This window comes from Sceloporus undulatus, chromosome 6, assembly GCF_019175285.1.
Source record: "Sceloporus undulatus isolate JIND9_A2432 ecotype Alabama chromosome 6, SceUnd_v1.1, whole genome shotgun sequence".
NCBI lineage: Eukaryota > Metazoa > Chordata > Lepidosauria > Squamata > Phrynosomatidae > Sceloporus > Sceloporus undulatus.
In genome coordinates, this window is record NC_056527.1 from 22688303 (window position 1) to 22710957 (window position 22655).

The 22655-nt window shown below is 38.8% G+C and overlaps 1 protein-coding gene across 7 annotated transcripts in view; it reads right to left on the bottom strand.

Annotated features, from left to right (window-relative positions):
* Positions 1 to 2076: 2076 nt before the first annotated feature.
* MYO3A (myosin IIIA) overlaps positions 2077 to 22655 on the bottom strand; it is a 131820-nt gene continuing 111241 nt past the window's right edge. For all 7 annotated transcript variants that reach the window (XM_042476842.1, XM_042476839.1, XM_042476841.1 and 4 more), the window contains 4 exons: positions 12677 to 12786; positions 7556 to 7596; positions 4704 to 4847; positions 2077 to 2490 (listed from right to left, as the gene is read on the bottom strand). In XM_042476842.1, coding sequence (XP_042332776.1) covers positions 2376 to 2490; positions 4704 to 4847; positions 7556 to 7596; positions 12677 to 12786 — 410 coding nt within the window. In that variant the 3' untranslated portion in view covers positions 2077 to 2375. The remainder of the gene's footprint in view (positions 2491 to 4703; positions 4848 to 7555; positions 7597 to 12676; positions 12787 to 22655) is intronic.

Below are 22655 nucleotides of genomic sequence, written 5' to 3' on the forward strand. Positions count from 1 at the left end.
AGTTTGGAAGATCATGCAATTCGATGACAACTCTCCCAGAACCCCCCCATAACCATACAAAAGATAAACCTTTTCATTCTGCTGTTGGTATCCACTGAATCAGGACATCTATTTCATTCATGTCTATGAGCATATCAGCCAAAGTCTTGAGCAAATGCAACACAATACAGAAATGAGTGGGAAAAACTGGTTGTGGAAATGCAATAAGGGAAATGCATCCCTTCCTTCCCAAATGCCTACTAAGAGACTTACTCCATTCACTGGGGATGGCAAATAGCAAGCTGCAGGCAACCTCTGTGCCTTTGTTCTCCCATGGCACATATATAGTTCTCTGAAGGGCATCAGTGGCATACACCCCTCCCTTATATATCTTAGGGCTAGTTTATGCCTTGAGTTCATTGAAGCAGCCAGTCTCTTATTCTCCTTTTAAAACTGCTTTGGGGGAAAACAAGACTCTTTTTATGAAAGGGCAAGGCTGTTTTTGGAATTTAGCTCCTAATTGACAAGCATGTAAAAGTGAAATAGGGACAGCGGGTTTGAGTGCAAGAGGATTTGTTACATTCTGCTGACCAGCCAGTGAAGTTTATCCTTAACTGGGATTAAACAACAACAACAAAATGGTTTAAACTAGAGATGTGGCCCTTGGACTGCAAACTCACTTTTTTCTCTTCCCTAAAGGATGAAATGCTCCTGCTGGAAACCTTCAATTTACATTTTAAATAGTTGCAGGACCTTTTTAGACTGTTTAATCACACATAGCCCTCATTGTTCAACACAAGAAGTTGACTTCCCACCAGTTCCTATTTTTGTTTTTTGGAAATCTGTGTGGGTCTGGAGAAGGTTCGAGAAGAAAAAAAAAATGACCCCTGGGCTTGTCACTGTTGCCCATTCTGATTTAGACAGATTTTCTTCCTCTGTGTGCCTTGAACCACTTTTTCTATAGCAGTTCTAGCCTGTACGGGCTCTAATCTCACCCATCCTTCGCAGCAACCTCTAAAATGGGCTACAGGGAACAGAATGGGAGGGAGGGGAGACATCTCCAAAGTCATCTTTTGAGTTTGGCTCTATACTGAAAAAGAATCAGATTTCCCTATTAAGAAGAGGAAAAAAGTATGCTAATGAAAGCTAAGACATGCATTTCCAATCTGAGCAAATGGTAAAAATCATATATACAGTATCACTTGGAAAGTGTGCAAAAGCTGTGTGTATGTGTATGTGCACACATCTGTGCATATTACACCTCTTTGTCTCTCACTAAAAGAACAGTGTACAGTACTGTGGAATATTGAGCCAGTCATTTCAGCTTGCAGTTGAGGGATGCTTGATTTCAATACGGGAGATTTTTCTTCCCTGCTGTGCTGAGAACCTACCAGTCAATTATAAATCATTGATGCAGAAACTGGAACGCTAGCACCGTTCAGTTTTTCCATTTGTTTCAAAATAGGTGAAATTATGGAAGAATCTTTTTGTCACTCTTCCTCCCAATACTGGAACACCCTCCATCTAGATTTTTATAACCATTTCAGATATTTACACAAACTAAAAGTTCCTAAGAAGGGAATTTAAAATCCATAGAAAAAGGGAGAATGTGTGGGTGTGTACATATATGCTAATGTGCCTCTATTCACAAAGCATATAAACTATTCTACTGATGCACAATAGCCATTTGTGTTCCAAAGAGGCTTTAACAGATTTTTACTACAACCACTATCAAAAATAATGTGCCTGTGTATTGTTCAGACGCAATTCAGAAGAGCCCAGCACAACCATATCCAGATGTCCATAGAAACGTTTTGATATAACTTCCTATTACATACTGCTTTTGGTGTGGGGCAGAGGATATAATGGATTCTTAGTATGTCCAACATTGGTCTAAAATGCAGTGCCTTAAACTCTACTAGCTGCTTCAGCATAATTCCCAGAGGTTTCAATTAAAAAAAATAGTTTCCATTAATTATGTGCATGGGCATTTTAAGTCAAAGCAGACATTTTAAATTGAATCTTTGCTATTCAATTATAAAAAAATAAAAACAATTGAAGGACATTATTGTTTTTTTCAGATTATCTAGGTTTTAATAAGTTATGGCTTACTAATAAAATAGTTTTCACACATCTGTTCATTTTCTTTAAAAAAATTCAGAAGAACACCAACGAATTATTATTTAAAACCATGGCATCTTTCCCTGTAAGGCTCTACTATAATTACTGTGTGTTGAAATGTCATATGCAAAAAACACACAGTTGACTTAAAATGCCAAAGAGCAAGGAAGAGAGATGCATTAAGAGGAGAAGAATACAGTATAAAACCATACAAAAAAAAAAAAGGAGCAGTGATTATGCTGGAGAAAGCCAAGGAGAAACAGCAGTAGCAACTGCTAATGCTGCTGGATAAGGCGTCGGCGTTGAGAGGTTTTCCGTAGCAATTTTCGATAGTCATAAGGATTCTCCTTGGTTTTATTCTCTTCCAGAGGGCTCCCAGTGACCTTTGGCCTGCAGATTAAAGTACAGAAGTTACTTAGAAATTATAGGCAACAATAATTAATTTGGTAAATACTGCTAATGTGTGGTTGTTGTTGCTGCCATTGTTATTTGATTAACTTTATTCATACCCCACCCTTTGCCCAACTTGGGACTCAAGGCTGATTACAAATTAAAATGATGATATAGTTAAAAGCCATAAAGTCAACATTAATATAGAATTAAACTACTGTATGAATCAATTTAAACACATACACTTACAATGGTAAAAGCAAATAAAACAGTACTGTGTAAAATAATACAACACCTTTGAGGCTTTGAGGCTTTCCTCAAAAACGTTCAGATCATAAAGCTAGTCAGAATTTGGAAAAGCCTTCACTTATGGAAGGAAGACCATCAAGGAGGGAGCTATTTTACCTTCCCTAGGGAGGGATTTCCAGAATCTAGGGGCAGCCATTGAGAAGGCCCTCTCCTGTATATCCATCAATTGCACCTGCAAAAATGGTTAGACTGAAAGCAGGGCCTCTTCTGAAAATCTCAAGCTTAACCTTTGTTCTCAGCAAGTAAGCAAGCAATAAATAAAACATCCTTTGAACAATTTAGGCGTGCCTGCCCCCAAGTCTATTGCCTTTGCAGTAGGTGGCAATATATGGGTAATGTAGGGAGGGAATATCAAATAAAAATGGTGCTTTGAGAGGTTGGGAGGTAAGAAATGTCATAAGAAAGTGGTTAAAGTTAATCAGGAATGACCTTCTGAATACTTCTCAGCTTATCTTTCTTCTTAGCCCTGGTAATGCCAAAGTGGAACTAGGAGGCTGAAAAGTCTTTGGTCGAGGATATTTCAGATAAAAGCTACTCTATTTTAGAACAGGAGAGTGGATTGATGATCTGCTTCTCTCTCTAACCTTGTCATGCTAATCCACTATTTTTACAAATTAAAAGACAGAATACCAGCTGACTAATGTACACACATCACTGGGTGATTCTTCTTGAAAACTGGCAGCTGGATGTGCGGAACCAGCCACACTGAAAATTATTTGTCCAGATCCAATGGTGTACTTTTATAATACCCAGTGCTATACTTCTGCATCCATCACCAGAAGAATTGGGACTGTGTTTTTTCTCCTCTGTCTACAGACCTCTGTGGCACCAGCAACTCATTCCAAATTTTCCTATGTGTGAGATCTCTGCAGGTTTGTTCACACATGGAAATCATCATGTATCTTCCAGTTATAGAGCAATGAGCATGCTGTACTCTAGGTAACCTCATTTTGGGATCAGATAATCCTTTCTGAGAAGCAGAAAGTTTTCATGTGATTGCCCTATGAAGGTGCATTTATCTTCCTTTCTCCTGGTTTCCAGGCATGACCACAGGAGATATTAGTTTACAAAAACCACTGAAGATAGTCTGGAAGTGGTCCTTAGAAAGGCTGGCTAGTGGTATGATCATAGTTTAATTTGGGAAGCTTGTGGTCCTAAAGATGCTGAGCTACATTTCTCATTAGCTCCAGTAAGTATAGCTAATAGCTAAGGGTGAAGACAGTTTCATTCCATTAACATTTGCAGAACTGGGGCCCAAAACAGATGGGCCAAATGACACAGTTTCTTGCTGCGTTTGAGGCATAGTGCTTAGATGATGCATGTCCTGAATGTGGCGGGAAACCATGTTGATGCCATGTCTTCCCAAAAGAGCCAGGCCAAAAAGGAGCAGAAAAATCTACTTTTTCGCTGCTCAGTTCAAGACTGCCGCAGTGGCCTGGATCAGGGCTGGGCACGCGCGGTCCCTGTGGTCTCAGAGTTTTTTCGACCTGTCTGTATCGGGCCTGGATTTCACCTTCCCTGGTTTATGGTACATGCCACCATGACCTTTAATCATATCATCACACCCTATGGATCTCTACCTATGGATCATGGTCAAATTGTGCATAAACCTAGAACCTTAGACTGTATTTTTTATTCTTGCATGAGGTTTTCATCTCCAGCATAGCAAGGGGTGGACTATATGGCTCTTGTGGCCTCTTCTATGATTATTATTTTAATTCTGATATGAAGGATAAATTCAGACTCAGCAGAATAGTGCTCTATGCAGGACAGGTTTAGTCAATCCTATTGATTTCAGTGAAAACTAAGGATTAATGATGAGCTGTCCTAAGCAGTTTGCATTTAGTTTTGAGTAACTTTCATCACTCTGTTCTTTTCTTTCTTTCTTTTTTGGTATCACTCACCCTTCGCTAATCTTTAATATTGCAGTTCTAGACTCTCGTGGTGCCTTCTTTTCTCTTGTGCTGGTATTGCCATCATTTGAGATTAAATCAGTGGGTGAAAGTTCTTGATAATACAGATCTTCTACATCCAATATCTTGCCAAGACTATAAAAATACATACATAACACATGAACATATATTAAAAGAAAAATCAAGCCAACTCATATTCTGCACTATCTCAACAGACAAATACATTTCAGAAGTATTATATTTTGATTCATAACAGTTACTAGTCTCTACCTACAACCGATGTGTGTATGTATATACACATATATTTGTGTGTATTGCTATAGTAGGCATATGAAAAGATACAGGGTCAGATTACACTTTGTGGTCCCGCTTTGTATTCTAGTCCCACTTTGTGTTCTCCATGAAGGCATGAAGAACATGCATGAAGAGAAATGTGGCAGTGTGCCTCAGGGGCTGTCCAAGAGACTTCATTGCCTGACCCAGAGCAGCAAATGACTCCCTCTCCTACATTCATGAGTCAGGATGCTTGGTAACTAAAGCCAGCCAAATTATTCTGACATTTGAGGGGGAGGGGGAAATCCCACAAGCCCCTTTCTTCATCACTGGCAGTAAAAAATAAGTGAATGAATGAATGAATAAATAAAAAATAATCAACCAACTAACAATTTGCAGACTTTTCATGGTGCTTGAATTCTGATGCTAGGGCTGGCCTGAGGAGTGTTACAAGAACTTAAGATCTATCCATCCTGTTCAAAGATCTATTTTGCCAATCACAATTTCCTAAAATGACCAACCAGTAAACCCAGCAATAGTGCATGAAGGTAGTAGATCTCCCACTCTATTGCCACCTAGCAACCAGCATTCAGTGGCATACTGCTCTGGAATCTGGAGGTTCTGCCTAACCACTGACAGATCTATCTTCTATGACTGGGGATCTGAGGCTATTGCTTGGTTCCCCAACCCAGTGCCTTCTAGATGTGCAGGGCTAGACTTCCATGCTGGCTGGAGATTATAGGAACTATATCTCAACATAAATGAGGGGAACCAGGAAGGAAATGGAAGGGATACCATAAACACACAAAAGTTGATAATGAATGTTTGGGAGAGTCTGGGATATAGTCTAATTAAGTCCGGGACAGACATCACTGAGAATATAGACAGTGTGTTTCCTCAAACCTCTGAGCCTGTGCCAAAGGTTTCGGGCAAGTTTCACCAAATTTGGGTTCTTAATTGTCACTGAACTACAACTCCCATCATCTCTGACCAATAGCCATGCTGGGTGTGAGGGATGAAAGCTAGACTCCAACAACATCTGGGGACCCAAGTTTAGAAATTGCTGGTTATGGGGAAAAATGAACAAGAAAAGTCACTCTAAGTTACCCCCCCCCCTTTTAAAATAGTGTTATTGTAACATCAGATCTGATCTAATGAAACATGACCACCTTGTTATGTCCACTTTGTATGTCTCACTCATATAGACTGGGACAAACACAGCAACTACAGTCTATGAGAGATGGATCTGAGGTTGTTTTTCTGTCTCTGAGCAAAATTAGTTTAAGAATACTTATTAGACAGCAATCCAAAAATTGTGTCAGCCCTTATTGTCCTTGAGGGCCAGAGATGTGTAGAGGCAATGTTCACAAGCCAGAATAAGAATAAGTCAGACTCAAGGCTCACCACAAGATAGAAAATCAAAACATCAGTGTTTTCAAAGGTCCCAGGGATGCAGCCTTTCGAAAGCATACAGCAAAACGTGCAATGAGTGTACTTCCGAGCTGTACCAAGCTTGAAAGGCTCTACAATTACTGGGCAATTTTCTGCAATGCCATTCTTACTGATATAATTAGGACTGTATTAAGTCTCCCTTTATAAAGCCTGGTTCAGACGGATTTATGTGTTTAACACCCATATGCATTCTACATGGCAATTTGGAAAGCAAGGTTTCTGCTCAACCATGGATGCAAGGCATTTAAATTTAGGCTTCAGTGTTTTGTGATATCAGAGAAAATGTGACATTATCAGGAGCATGTCAGGTTTTGAAATGAATGAATGACTGGCTTAGTCTGATCAATAAGGAACACAGAGATAATCACCATCTGCATGCTTAACTATTTCAGTGCTAGGCCAGGCAGCCTGTATAAAATGAAGTAAATTATATTTCAGTACAATATTAGGAAATCTCCCATCACAGCCCATAGCACAGAGATATATTTATGTGTAGACTGCTGATGGATCCCATTTTACCTCATTAGAGATCACAATCATGTGAAAAATGTGTTGGTGTGGGCATGGCAAAATTAGCCCTACAATTGAAGCAATTCAAGACCAACAAGGGGCTTAAGAACAGAGTGTCTTTAAGGATCAAACTACATATTACTCTGGAATTGAAAATATAGCTTTCTTTTTTCAAAAAGCAGGCTGCTTGGGAGAGTGGAGGGATTTGGGCTAGGATAGGGGGAGAGGGAGAGTCCAACTCTCTTTTCTGCAATAGTACCCTGATTTTAATTACACCTCCAAGCTGCTGTTTTTACCATTCATTGTGGAAGGAAAACCATAAACACACAAAAGTTGATAATAAATATTTATTTGGTATGAATTGCAAATTTTAAAAATGGAGTGTATAATTTATGGGAAAGTATATGATGCTGCTATGAAATTCTAATACAAGATGAACTGATAGTATTCAGTAATAAATCTTTTAAAAATGTAAACTTTTATCCTGTTTATATTGCTCTCCAGTAGTGATAAAGCAAAATATTCAATCTCTTAAATATCACATTAATTATGCATTCTCAACATCACCTGAAAATATTACTGTGCTTTACATAGAAAAGAACAATTACCTGCTTTTTCTTGGTTTCCGCTTTTCATCCTGCACTGATTTCTGAAACAATAATTTTTGGTGTGATTACAACAATGCTCAACATATATACATTTTGTAGAACTGTTCATTTACAGCCCTTTTCTGTGAGCCACAAATTTGATATTGATAGGTCAATCTAATTTCATTTAATTTCACAGTTTCACATATATTCATTTATAAGTTTATTTGACCTTGTTTCTGCATCAAACTGCACCTTTAAAATCAAACTCATGCATGAAAATTCAACATTAAATACTTACAATGCATTTTTGTATCAATTTTATCCTAAGATGTGCATCACACCATTTTCCTTGAGGTGAAAACTATTACTTAAAATTTGGAGCTATGTGTAATCTAAAGGGAAAATGTATTGCCATCACTGTATTGGTCCAAGAAATGACAACAGGGTTGTGGACCAAAATCTGTTACAGATGTGTATTAAAATAACGGATAAATATCTTCTTCTTTCACTGCATAGAAAAGGTACTACTTGGACTACAACTGCCATAATCCCCAAAACAGCTTGTGCATGCTAGACAATGGTAACTGAAAAACGTGGCCCAAAGAAGTAAGTTTTCCAAACTCTGTTTCCTTCTCCTTGGCACAAAAGAAAGCAGATCCTCTCTCCCCAAGACACTCCTGATGCTATGGGTTCCCTGTGATCATGAATCCTGCCTCAGTACTAATTTAAAATGTCTAAATTGTCTATACTAATATGTGATTCATAAATGCCTTGACCTATCTTCCTGCCTTTGTTGTTTGTTGTTAACTGCTGTCGGGTCGATTGACAGCTACCTTATGAATGAGAGATTTCCAAGACCTGTTATCATCAATTGCCTTGCTTAGGTCTTGCAGACTCAGTGCCTTCTTCCTTTTTTCCTGCTGCTTTCTACCTTACTAAGCATTATTGTCTTTTCAAGTGAGTTATGCCTTCTCATGATATGGCCTAAGTACAAAAGCCTTAGTCTAATTATCTTGGCTTCTAGAGTGAGTTCAGACTTGATTTACTCTGGGACCCCATTTATTTTTATTGGTCTTTTTAGCAGTCACATGGTATCCACAGAACTCTTCTCAAGTACATTTCAAATGAGTTAATTCTTTTCCTATCTGCTTTCCTCATTGTCCAGCTTTCACAACCATACATAAAGGCTATTGCTACATAGAAATGGGAAATATGATGGCATAGACAATCCTAACTTTGGTAGTTAATGATATATCTTCCTACTTAGGATCTTGTCTGGTTCCTTCAGAGCTGCCCCTCCAAGTCCTTGTCTTCTGATTTTTTGACTGCAGTATCCATTCTGATTAATGACTGAGCCAAGGTAAGGAAAATCTTGAGCTATTTCAATGTTTTTACCATCTCCTTTAAAGTTAGGTAAGTATTGTAATCTTATGGCCATTATTTTTGTTTCTTTAATGTTCAAATTTAAACCTGTTTTTGCTCTTTCTTTCTTCCTTTATTTTTTGCAGTAACCATTCCAAGTCTGCTATTTTTCTGTTGGTAGCAAGATGTTATTTGCATGTCTTAAATTGTTGCCATCCCTTCCTACAATTTTCACACCTTGTTCTCCCAAGTCTAATCCTACTTTATCAATCTGCCTTTGTATGTACTCTCTATTCCAGAAATGCCTCTTTTGTTTTCTCTTCAGGCTCACTTTCCCATGGTGAAACCATACACCCCGCCTATACAAGTGCAGTTAAGGCACTATGTATGTGACAAGACAATTACTGAACTGTTCTATTGCTCTCTTATCTTCAACAGCTTTTAAAATCTTTCCATACAATGTGATGCTAGGTATTTGGAAATTATATTTCAAAGTGCAAAAATGGGTCTGATATGGATCTCATTTATAGAAACATGAGTCACCGGTTACCTCCCATCATGTGAGAGATTAGAATCTGGTTAGAATACCTTGCTAGATTCTAGAGCAAATACGATTATTCTGCTCTACAAAGAAGTGGTAATATGTAGTCCAAGGCCATTTTTGCAGTCACTCGTTTACAGTGCTACTTCACCATCAATAAAATGATGCTACAGAATCCTTCATGGTTTTACCTTCTTTCATTTCTAGAAATGAAAGACACTCTTTTCTGCAGTTTGGAAGCACTCTATGGCATAGAAGGATGCTCTGACATCTTCTAGAATGATGGAGAGCCAACACATTTGTTGCTGAAGTTTGGTGGCACCTTTAGTGGTAGTAAGAAACTCAAGAACTGTAGTAGCAGCAGCAGTGCAGCCCCCCTGACTTTGGGGATTTGGCCACTCTTGCTCTAGTCTACAGTGTATGAAGCAAGATTGGGGGCCAGGAAGATAGCTCATCAGTATAACAATGATTCAGGTTCCCCTGACTTGCAGTGGATAAAAGGGCCTAAGGTAACAATCTTAAGATAATATGCCTTTCTCAACATATGGCAACCCCATAGATTTCATATAGGAAATATGTGGTTTTGTCAATTCACCATTGGTTTTGCTAGTTCCTTCCTGTGAAATATAGCCTGCAGCACCACGTATTCACTGGTGGTCTCATCCAAGTACTTCCCAGTCTTTGACTCTGCTTACCTTCTAAGATCAAAAAAGATCTGATGCCTATAGGGTATTTAGGCAATTTTAAGATTATCCATTTTGAAATTAGATAACGCCGGACATACTTAAATATATGTTCATTGGTTCATAACATTATTGTGCCCCTAGAAAATGCCTCAACATCACTATGGTATAAATGAAGGTCAACGTATGCCTTTTCTTATTCCTGCACACCAGACCTTTGATCCAGTAAAAAAATTCAGTGGGGTAAAGAAAGAAGCAAATGGAAAGTTGAAAGTTTGGCTTTGAATTGCTATGTATCATCAGCCATGCTGGTGCTGAGTTATAATTTCCAACTCCTTCTTTCAGAGGGGCTCCTCATTTTTAACACTTATGTGGTAGGCATGAACAATATGATCTCTTCCACACTAAGAATAGCTGGATCTATTGAATGCAAAGTAGAGTGGTGTAGTAGTTTGAGTATTGGACTAAGGGTCTGGGAGGCCAGGGTTCAAATCCTTGCTCAGCGATGGACATCCCCTGAGCCAATCATACTTAGAGGAAGGTAATGGTAAATCCCTTTTGGACAAATCTTGACAAGAAAACCCTGTGATGTTGGAAATGACTTGAAGACACACAACCACAACAGTTGAATTTGTACAGGGTGGATGGTGCAAAATGTCATTTCAGTTAAAGCTTCAAGGATTTGAAGAAATTTGCAATTTGTGTATATTTGATAAATTCAGGACAAAATGAACTTGCCACTTTAAAAAAAATTGAGTTTAGAAGAAATAAAAACTGACAGTCTGCCCCATCCTTACCTGTAGCCAGTGACAGTGCCATGGAGTACTTAATGATTTTATATTTACACAGAATTCTTTTCCTATCTGCTTTCCTCATTGTCCAGCTTTGAATTCCACAGCATTCAGTGCAACCAAAACATGTGATTTGCCTGAACATGCCAAAGAGGTTGAAGAACAGGCTATTCAAATTATCAGACACACTTTGAAGGAAGCCATAGATGCAAACCTTCTTGCTGTTACTTACTTACTACTCCAGTTTTGTAAATGCCAACTGTGTCAATTGACTATTACAAGAGACATAAAGCTGCCACTATCACTCTGTATCTCTCTATTCCTCTCATTTTTAGAATGTCTATTGTGCCACAAAGTATAAGGCATTACAAGGTATGTAACAACACTGTTACGCTTTTGATCTCTTCTCCATGGCCTTACATTCCTGACTCTCTGGAGGGAGTAAACACACAATGTAATGGTATCACATCACACATTTATTGTCATAGATGTTACAAGAAAGAGGGAGCAGAGAGATCTGAAAAAGCATTCACTCTATGTCTTAGTTAAATTGTTTAGTCCTCCCTTTAAAAAAACCCTGCTATAATTTTGGTTGTGTGCCAGCAAAAGCAGCAGTCTGACTAAGCAAATGTACTCTGTCACCTGCTGCTAAGTAGGTCAATAATATGCATATGCCACTAGCAAGTGGGCTTAATTGCTCTTAAGAGGAACCAAGGAAAACAGCTTTTCCCATTTCCTTTTGACACATCTGATCAACCTTTCCCCAGTTCTTTCCCTTTATTAGGTCTGGGGCCAGAATTTGAAAGTTTTTAAGAATACATGACCTTACAGGGAAAGAATTACAAGGAGATACCTAGAATATTTTTTTCTCTTGGACAATTTCCCTGAATTTACAGAAAAGTTATAGGAATGTAACAGAAACAGAGTTGCTGTTCTTAGGGTAACAAATCTGATACTTTTGAAAATGACAGCTTAGTTGTATTGATTTCAACGGAGTACGTAATTAGACCAAAAATTCACAATAGACTCACTTAGGCCTATAAACCCAGTAGTCTTGAATAAGAACTGCCTGTTATAAATTAACTATGAGCAATATATTAAAGTAAACAGTTTGAATCATATCATTTGACAATGTATGTCATGGCAGGAGCTGAGCAGTGCTTTGCAGCCTTGGAAACTGTTTTTTTTGGAACCAGGTGGTGCTTTGCAGCCCAGTAAGTTGGTGCACTGGGGCTTACTCTAGAGATACAAAGAAGTGAGCTGTGTTTTGCATGTTTGAAAGCTGTTACACTGGGACATATTTCTGAATAGAGACACCTTAGACCTGAGCTGTGATTTGTATAGGGTTGTCACATTTCTCTATTCCACAGGACAAGGGGAAAACCCCAGGGTAAGAGCTCTGCCTTGAAAGCTGCTTGTATATATATTTTCCTCATTCATTAGACTTGATGCTTTTTATTTAAATAGCATGTTTAGTACCACTGTGGTTGATGCCTAATATAACATGCTTAATGGATTCACCAGGAGCTGCCTCTTGTAATATCACCATCACCTGTTTCTTGTGACATCACAAGAGGTCATTCCTAGGTCTCAGGTCCTGGCACAGTCCTGATCTAGCTTTGTGCTCTTGATGATGAAATGTCTAAATTAGTAAGGATTACATCTGACTATTCTGTTTTGATGTTGCCTGTGCCCCATCCACTTCTGGAAGATGGGCTCTAAAATCCTTTAGGCTCCCCCAAATGGTCCCCACTCAGCTTACATGTATAAGACTATAATATGTAGAATCTTCAGGGTTGTTCAGTGTCTTAGGTTTCTGGGGTCTCCTTGGGCTTCTCTGCACAGGCTGAGCATCCTCTGGTTTGGCGGCAGCTGCAAGAGAGAATCACAAGGCAAAATCATCCTTGTTAAAGAAAGAAGAGAATGCATTTGTTTTACATGAGAGAGATACTTTGTCATACAATAAGCTCTTAGAGGTAGTAATGATGCACATATTTTTGAGACCTAGAAATGCCATCAAAAATATACAAGATGACTAGCTCACTATAGGGATCCCATGGTCACTATTATGTGTAAAAATAAATTCATCCACCAATTCATTCCAAAGATTGCAAAACACTTGGCAGGCAATGAAACACTCCCCCGACTCCTAATTTTAAGGGAGCTACCTCACTTCCATGCAACTACCATCTCAGCTCATGTTTATGTATTTTACATCCCACAAATCCACTTATAACCTGCCAGCCAATTGCTTAGCCAACTCAGGGGATGCAGGATCAGCCAGTGATGTGGCGAAGGGAGAAAACATCTCAAAAGGTTTTTTTCCCCTTCAAAGTAAAGAGATGACATAATCCACTGTCACCATAGTAACTGATGTACCCTCCTAGCTCTAGTGCTAGTAGTTTAAGCAGGAACAATTTTTTTGCTAGATTGTTTGCATTTCTAATTAAAAGCTAAAGGGCAGCTTTTAGCTATCTGGAGAGCTTTCAGTAAAGCTTGATGCATTTTACAATTATGCAATCAGAAATAAGCAGCACTGAGTTCCATAGAGCTTACTCTCAGGTAACTATCCATAAGATTGCTTTTATGCTCTGTAGACTCAATTGTGAATTTTTATCTGTTGCATGTTTGTTTGTGAGATCTCTGTTTTATGATGCAGTTTTAAACCAAAGCATTAGATCTTGTGAATATACAAAGCAGAAAAGCAGGATATAAATTTAAAATTGTTTTGTCTCTTGTACTTTTAATTTTATTGTATTTTAAATTGTAAATGTACATTGGCAGAAAGCTGGTGTATTAGTGCAGCAAATAATTAACCTTGAAATTCAGAAGAAGCTTGAGGAAATTTGTCTCAAAAGATTCTCTCACAATCTTGCCAATACACTCCAATCCAGGGTCTCAAAAGCTCCTTTTCTGGACTACAACATCCAGAATCTCCCATGGCTATGAGGGTTGGGGAATTCTGGAGATCATGGGTTGAAATCCTGTTGAGAGTTTTGTTAGTGTTATCTGCTGTAAAGTCATCTTAGACTTATGAATGAAAGACCTCTAAGATCTCTGCTGCCCTCTTAGGTGTTATAAACTCAGGGCTGTGGCTTTATTGATTGAATCATTCCATGTCTAGTGTGGTCTCCCTGTTTTACTGATTGGGATGTTACACGTGCAAAACAATAGAACATTTTGTCTGATTTCACAACATTTGTATTCAGTTCAAATGAGTTGTGCCATGTGGTTGCACATGCAGATGTGCATTTTTGGCTGAAATTGGCAATAGCATTTTTTTTGGTTGCACATTCAGTTGTGCAATTCTGCTACTCAGCACAAAAGCCGTGTAACACAGTGTACGGCTCTGCATGTAGAGTTTACACCACACAAACCCAGTACAGGAATACAGTCACTGTTTCCCAATGAAACCTTTTGATGTTTAGCTCTGGCTGACAGTTACAACCCTCCAACTTCCATTCTTTTCTCCCTTAAGAAGTTTAGAATAGCTAGAAGTGCTTTAATATGTTAGGCTGAAAACCTATAGCTAACGGGAAACTTCAGTTGTGGCCATTCTAATTTGTCTGCCCAATGAGAAAACCTCTTGGACGCTAATAGCAAAGCTTTGTTTTGTACATAGTGATGGGGATCTAAGCATTCCAATCTGAAAATAAAATATGGAATCCACCATCATTTCATAATCACACAAATGGAACTAATTCTAACCAAGGTGGATAAACCTCTCTCTGAGCTGTGCAACTTCAGATGGTAAAGGGAATGTCTCCTACACCCCAAAGATTGCTACACACAGAAAACCAGAATGTGAGGGAAGGTTTTAGATGAGGACTTTCCTCCTTGATGTCTTATTTTCTATGTAACTACTAAACAAAAGCAGGTATGCAATGTTGCAAGAAGTAAAAGGTATAATATTACATAAACAAATTGACAAAGCTCTAGTATATCACAACAGAGACCACAATCTTGCAAAGAGTTTGTAGGAAATGTCCAGCAAGGGGAAACTTGGTTTCTAGGTTATTAGGGGTTATGATGGTTTTTCTTTTGATTTATCATTTTCTATGTAGACATGAATATTTTTTGCTTGCATGGACCATTCATTTACACAAGAGCTGGAAGGTACTTTGGAGGCCATCTAATCCAACTTCCTGATCAAAGGCCTTAAATGCTGGATACAATTTCAGCATCTCCATGTCTAATACCTCCACCTCCAAGAAGCATCTCCAACAAAGAAGAGCCCACCAAGTCTGGTGGCACTCTGTTCCACTGTCTCTTCATCTCATTCAGTTAAGAAGTTTATTCTGCATTTAGCTAAAATCTATTTCCCATGAACCTCTCCACTCACTGATTCAATCTCTGCCCTCTTGAACAAAGGGGAACACAATTACTCCATGTGGGCTGCAAAGGGTTTTCCTTTTTTGCCAGCATAATTTCAGTATTTGAATAGTGTCCCATCCCACTGCTTTATTTTCCCTTCTCCAGGCTAAATATACCCAGCTTTTTTCATTATTCTCCACAAGACTTCATTTCTAGCAAAGTGATCTTCCAACAGTGGTGTGAAGTAGGCCATTGTTATACGAGCTCTGAGGTCCACTTTATAGTTTCATTGGGGCAGATATGCCACCTTTGCCTAACCGATTCATCTAAAATAAATGTTACATGCTAAAGAACTTGCTCATGGGAACAGCCTGTTCCATCCACAGCTATTTACTGCATTCACCTTGAGATGACCTATATGGACAGGAAAATGAAAAATTTGCTCTGATGTCTCGCAGAAGCTTGTTATCCCTGGTGGTAAGAAAAACGCTGTTCTACCACCATCATAATACCATTTTAATTAAGAAAGTGGCACAAGCATTTATAATCAGAAACGATCAGCAATACATCAGTGTAAGTACCAGCACAATTAGCTGTATAACTTTTGCTTTGTTACATGTGATAAATAATGCCTTGGAAAGGTCACAGATATATTGGAGGACCAAAAGGAATAATGTTAATTTACAATATAGTTGAGTAATGAATACATTTATTGTTTTAGCTTATTTGAAATGCAGATGGGCCCTAATTTAATGAATGCAAAATTATCTCTCTAACATTTTGTTTCCTGAAGAACAATGGTCCTTTTCTATACGAAGGTGCAGTCAATTTGCTACAGACAATGAAATCTCAATGCAATTAATTCATTTTCTACACTAAAAGAAAATACACAGCAGTCTTCCATTTAAAGCAAATATGCAGAGTCAGATTAGAATCTCATCTAAAATTGTTTCATTGTATCAGTATGTATACTGTACGCGTGTGTACGTATACACATATATACATACATACAGGAATCATGTGTGAATTTGGTGAGCCAGTTTCCTTTCCCTCTCCTTTTCACTTGAGAGGGAAAAAACCCAAAGCTTACTTTCAAGGCCCATCTTATCTGAAAGTATGAATAAATTGTTAGCAGTGAACAAATAGAGATAGCATCATGGTTTGATATCCTATGTGTTGATGTAATTTATTCTAGACATGGGTCATCATATTCAGACAAAATAAGAAACTGGTTTGTTTTAAACAGTAGGTATCTCCATGTAGTTTGTAGAAGATGGAGCAAACTTGTTTTCTGCTGCTCCAGAGACTAAAACCCATGCAGGATTGTACAACTAAAGCACTCCTGAAATATGCCCATCCAACCTCTGCTTGAAGACAGCCAAACATGGAGAGTCTGCCAATGGATCTGAATTACATGGAAAAAGATTCCAGCTAAACATTAGGAAGAGCTTTTTTTTTTTAAAATGTATTGTTCAACAATGGCATAGAGGGTTTTAGAGGGTGGCAGACTCTATGTTTGGCCGTCTTCAAGCAGAGGTTGGATGGGCATATTTCAGGAGTGCTTTAGTTGTACATTCCTGCATGGGTTGGAATAGACAGTCCTCATGGTCTCTTCCAACTCTAACATTTTGTGGCTCCATGTGAATGGAATCTTCAGATCACAGGGTCAGATTGCAGGAAAATGGCAATTGTATATATGGAATCTTCAAGCCAATATCATGACATGATGGATGTGTCCCAGCCACCAGAGCATAGGATAACAATATCCTGAGCCTTCTCTTTTCTTAAAATGATGTTTCCCAAAACATTAAATTCTTGGTCACAACATATCAGCCTGTTTTCTTACTACCCTTTCACCTTGGGTGGCCAACAAAAATAATCTCCAGAAAATATAGCTAGAATCAAAAGTTAACTGCTGGAAGCATTGTGGGCTGTCAGAAATGAATAATGTTGGTCTATTCATAGCTAAAGGCAGACAAGCAAGCCTGTTTGGCATACAAAGTACTATTTTTGGATTCCCATATCACAGCTGTAAGATGACACACTGCACAAGTGAAGAGGAAGGAAATGTGTTCAATTATCACGTGGACTATTAGAACAATCATGTAAATAGACACGCCAAATGATTTAAAGAAAAACAAAGGATTAGCAGTTAATGCCATTCGCTGATGCCTTTACTGGAAATGAGAACCACAATGATGCATATTGGCAGGAAATTTCCTCTCCAGAATCACTGCTTCCTAAAGAAGAGGAAAAAAGATATGCCTCTTTCTAATTAAGACTCTATTTATGAGGTAAGTCTTTGCCTCTGACAGATGGCCTGGCTGAGGAAACAGAAACAGTGCTGGAGGAAAACATCTTATTTACTTTATTATTTTTTTAAAAAAAAAAACAATTCCATTTTAGTCACTGATCCTGAATAATCAATAGCTTTCACTGCAGTATTTTTAATCTATAACAGGATATGATCACTCTACTGCCAGGTAGGGACCCAATCATGCAAAATAAGAGTCGTCTATCCCATGTTGTAAGAGCTACAGCATATATTTTGAAACTGCTAGTTATAATCCTGGTCTTTTTCAGAAATAATGGTAAAGTACTGTTACAGAGCATTATAACTTCTAGCAATTTTGGAATACACAGATATATTGTTTACAAGCAGTGAACTCATGCAGACTGACCAAATGCTCTCATATCCAGGGTATATATTTAAACAAGAACTAGAAATTCTGCATGGCATAGTGGTTTGAATGCTGGACCATTACTCTGGAGACAGGGGTTCAATACCCTGCTTGGACATGAAACCCACTGGGTGACCTTTGGCAGGTAACATGATCTCAGCCTCAGGGGAAGGCAATGGCTAACATCCTCTGAACAAATCACCAAGAAAACCCCATGACAGGCTTGCTTTAGGGTCTCCAGGAGTCAGAAACGACTTGAAGACACACAACGAGATTCTGGCTTGCTTCTCCTTAGGATTTGAATTGAATATCAGACAAATATAAACACATACAGTGGGCCCTTGGTATTCTTTGGAGTTTGGTACCAGGATGCCCTGCGGATGCTAAAATCCATGGATGCTTAAGTCCCATTAAATACAATGGCATAGTAAACTTGTGTCCCTTATATAAAATGGCAAAATCAAGATCTCCTGTTTTAATGTATATATATATATATTAAAAATATTTCAAGCCATGGATAGTTGAATCCATAGATACAGAATTGTGATATGGAGGGCTGACTGTATTAAAAAATCAGCTGAACGCTGACATCTTTTTTCATTGACGACCATGATAAATGAGGCTGTGTTGTGATTAAGGGGCTCTACTGGGACTACTGAGAGATACTATAGTCCAGTCGTAAAGAGTGTTGGGCTGGAACTTGAGCAATCTCATCTTTAATCTCAGGGTGGGCAAACAGCATCCTTCCATCAAAATATTTTCAAAAATTGAGGGTGGATATTTTTCAGGAGAAAAAATATTGTCCAAAAATTTGGGTACATCTGCCTTGGAGTTAGTCCTCTAAAGTCCTCTGTCAGGGGTATAATGTGGCTCCCAGTGGGTAGCAGTGTGAGTTTCTATGGAAAGTTCACTCAGGCATCACTGAAATTTTAAAGTAAGGCCCAGTACAGACCGCCCCAAAGGGGCGGCCTGCACCTGCCCTTTTCTGGCTGGATTGGGGCCAGGGCAACCTTACTGGCAGCCCAAATCCGGCGTTTTTCCAGGCCAAAGAGAAGCGGCTCTTTGGCCTAGAAAGGGATGCCCTTGCGCCTTAGGCGCCCAGTGCACCCTGGCACTAAAGAGGAGAAAGGGGCAGCCTCTTTCTCCTCTAGATCACTGGCGTGGCAGTGTAGAGCAGCTTCTTCTTTGCGGCATAAGGGCTGCGATGCAGTCCTATGACACAGCTTCCTTTGCGTGACGTGTAGATGCTGCATATCGCACATGTCATCATGGCGGCCCCCGTTGGTTGGGAGGCCACCATGATGATGGCAGCAGCATGTTCCAGGGTTACGGACCGTGCGGTTGCTGTGCGGTCTGGAACCCTAGAATTAGCGCCGCCACACTGCTTCATGCCTGTCTGCACCGGGCCTAATATTCCTAGCCACATTCTGTGGTAGTTTGGGGTATGGGGATGACTGGCTAGAAAAAGGATAAACTTACCCTCCCTGTGCACTGTAAACCTTCCCTCTCAGTTTCTGTGTGGTGAATGAAAACTGTTCCCCTTGTCCTTTTCAAAAATACATGTAATTAATGTGATAGATATCCAAAAGTGATTTCATTCAACTCAGGGGCAGTTTCTCCTTTGCTAAATAAGTGCATATTGATCAATGAAGTTTTTAAAAAAAGATCTAGATGCCCTTTTTAAATAATTGTTTTGAAGAGAGTGTCATTATTCCCCCCCCCTTTTTATTTAACCTTCTAAAATTCTAGCTTTTCATTTCTCTTGTGCGCCTCAGGGAGTTAGTCATTTGTAAGCAGTAACAGCATTGTTCAGTGTGATATAAAATGGAATTTGGAAAAGGAAAAACACAGTTGTGGAGGGAAGGAATAAATTTAGAGACCTTTTACACTACATAATTTTGGCATTAATGATTACATTTTAAGTGTCATGGCTGCATCCTATGGAATCCTGGGATTGGCAGTTGGGTGTCAGCCAGAGAAGTCTAGTGCCACACTAAACTACAAAGGCCAGGATTCCATAGGATGCAGCCAGGACACTTTACGTGGAATCACAACACTAATTGTATAGTGTGAAAGGGCCCCTACACTTTCTGTGCAGTACATCCTCCAATATTCCCCCACCATATGTCTATAAATTCCTTAAGAAAACAAAAAGACATAGTTCAAAATTATGCATTAAAAGTAAAAGTTAACTTGACCCTCAAGTTGGGAACAAATGGGCAATTTAAATTGGTGTAGCCCTCACTGATTGGTCCAGGCCTAAGCATGCGATTCTCAAGTTTAGTTGGGTTTACTTTTGAATTAGTTGTTTTATTATTGAAGCCCAAGAGTTTAACCCTAAGCCCACTTACTACCCAGGATAATAATAATAATAAATAATAATAATAAAATTTTATTTATATACCGCCCTTCTGAAAATCAGGGCGGTGAACAGCAATAAACAACAATACAAATAAGCAAAGCCATATAAAATACACCAAGACAATTCAATAAAAATAATAAAATTATCATGCCGGCAAACAATGCTGACGCGGGAGGGGGGGAGAATTACTGGTCAGGGGTACGCTTGTTCGAATAGATGGGTTTTTAGCCCCTTCCTGAATTGGGCTAGGGAGGTGGCTGAGCGGAACTCGAAGGGCAGCGCGTTCCAGAGGTTGGGAGCTAAGATGGAGAAAGCCCTCCTAGAAGTGGAATTATATTTCACTGTGCCATTGAGCTCGGTGGACTGTCTGGTTGTGATCAAAGCAAACTAAATTGGAAGAAAACCCACTGAAACCAATGTGCTTTTTAAAATCATGTTGATAGAATTGGGATGCAAACCTGTTTGAGCCTAATACACCAAGTCTAAGCTATAATCCAGAAACTAAAGTTTGTGGTTTACATCTGGAACATATTTCAAATATGTCTTTTCTTGGAAATTTAGAACACTGTAAATAATAAAGTTATCTTTGAGTTATGTGAACAGAATTAAACAGAACGTAACCGACAACTACATTTTACTTGAACATAAATGGTATAAACTTGATGAATAGTTGGACATTGTTGTTGTCATGTGCCTTCAAGTCATTTCCGACTTATGGTGACCCTAGAGAAAAATTATTATGGGTTCTTCTTGGCAAGATTTGTTCAGAGGAGGTTTGCCATTGCCTCCCCCTGAGGCTGAGAGCATGTTATTTACCCAAGGTTACCCAGTGGGTTTCATTGCTGAACAGGGAACCTTGGTCTCTATAGTCATAGCCCAACATTCAAACCACTATGCCATGACTTGACACTGGGCCCATACAAATAGTTTCACAGGATCAATGTTGGGGGGAATACAATGTAGGCCATTTAATTACCACTACTATTAAACTCACCAGACCTGCAAATATGAACTCACCAACAGAACCAGCTCTAACATTAGACAGGGGCAGGTGACTGCCTGGGGCAACTGATGCCAGGGGACAGAAGTAGCAAGAAACCTTGTTTGTTTATCCTTAACCTCTCCTGTTCCCTGCATTGAAGGGCAAAGCCTTGTAGGCTCTCTGGCATGTCCTAGCCACCTAAACTAGCTTGCTCCCTCAGGTACAGTGGATGAATGTTGAAGAAATATTCACCAGCCCATCTAATTGGTCCCCATATGTGGAATGGGGAGAGAGCACAATACTGTCCTTTAGTTGAGGCAGCATAATGTTTTGGACTAGCTTTGTTCACCAGGGAAGTGTTTCATCCAATTATACAATCCTTAGGCTTTGGAGGTACTAAACACCTGAGTTACCTTCTTCCACTTTTCATCATATATGAATAGAAAGTAAAGGAAATGTACATCCAGTCATAGATTATTTTACATCTCTCATATGTATTCTGAAAAGACAGGCATTTGCTATTTCCCATGTTAATCTCTGAACAGTTAATACATATTAGGTAAGACATGCTGTCAGGCCTCATATTAACTTTTACCAAAATACAGCTTAATGACATTAATGCATAAACAAACACACATGGATAGTACTAAGATGAAGGATTGTGGAAAAATTATAGAGGGGGGCTTTCTGTTCCCCCCTCACACACAAGCTTTACTTTCAGAAACACAGAGACCAAAGAATAGTTAACAGAATAGGCACAAAAGCACCGTTTTCCGGTTTATCTTTCTTCTATTATTCTTGAATCCACTTGATTTTAGATCTCTTGAATGATTGACTTTGTGTATTTCTCTGAGGTGTTCTACTATCAGATACTGCCTTTAGAAAAAGCTGGAACTGGTTTCTTTTCATTATCCTGATTATTATGGTGTTTTAATGTTTTATTGTTAGGAACAATGAGGTGGAATATAAATGGCACCAATGAATGTAAGATCAAGCTGTAAATGTGGGTTTTCAATCATTGCTTGAATTTAGCATATAAATCCAACTTTCCTCTCCAATAAATTGTTCAAGTAATTATAGATCCTTTGGCTGTAAGAAAACTCCCTTGGATTTAGTACTACTTAGCTCAGTAACTTCGTTATTTTCAGATAAAGTAGGTCCAGCACAATTAAGGTACTGATTGCTTTTGGAGTCCAAACCCACAAATTATGTTCCTAGCCCTCTGAGTACTTTTTTTACTAGTAGAGTTACATTTTCAAATGTAACTTTTTTTCTTATACAAATATAACAGTTGTTTTTACTTAGATTTTTTTTACTAAACCTATAATTATTGAAGAAACTCTAAAAGGATGTAAGTTACACCACAAAAGGAAATTACCCCTTGCTATGTTACAAACGTAAT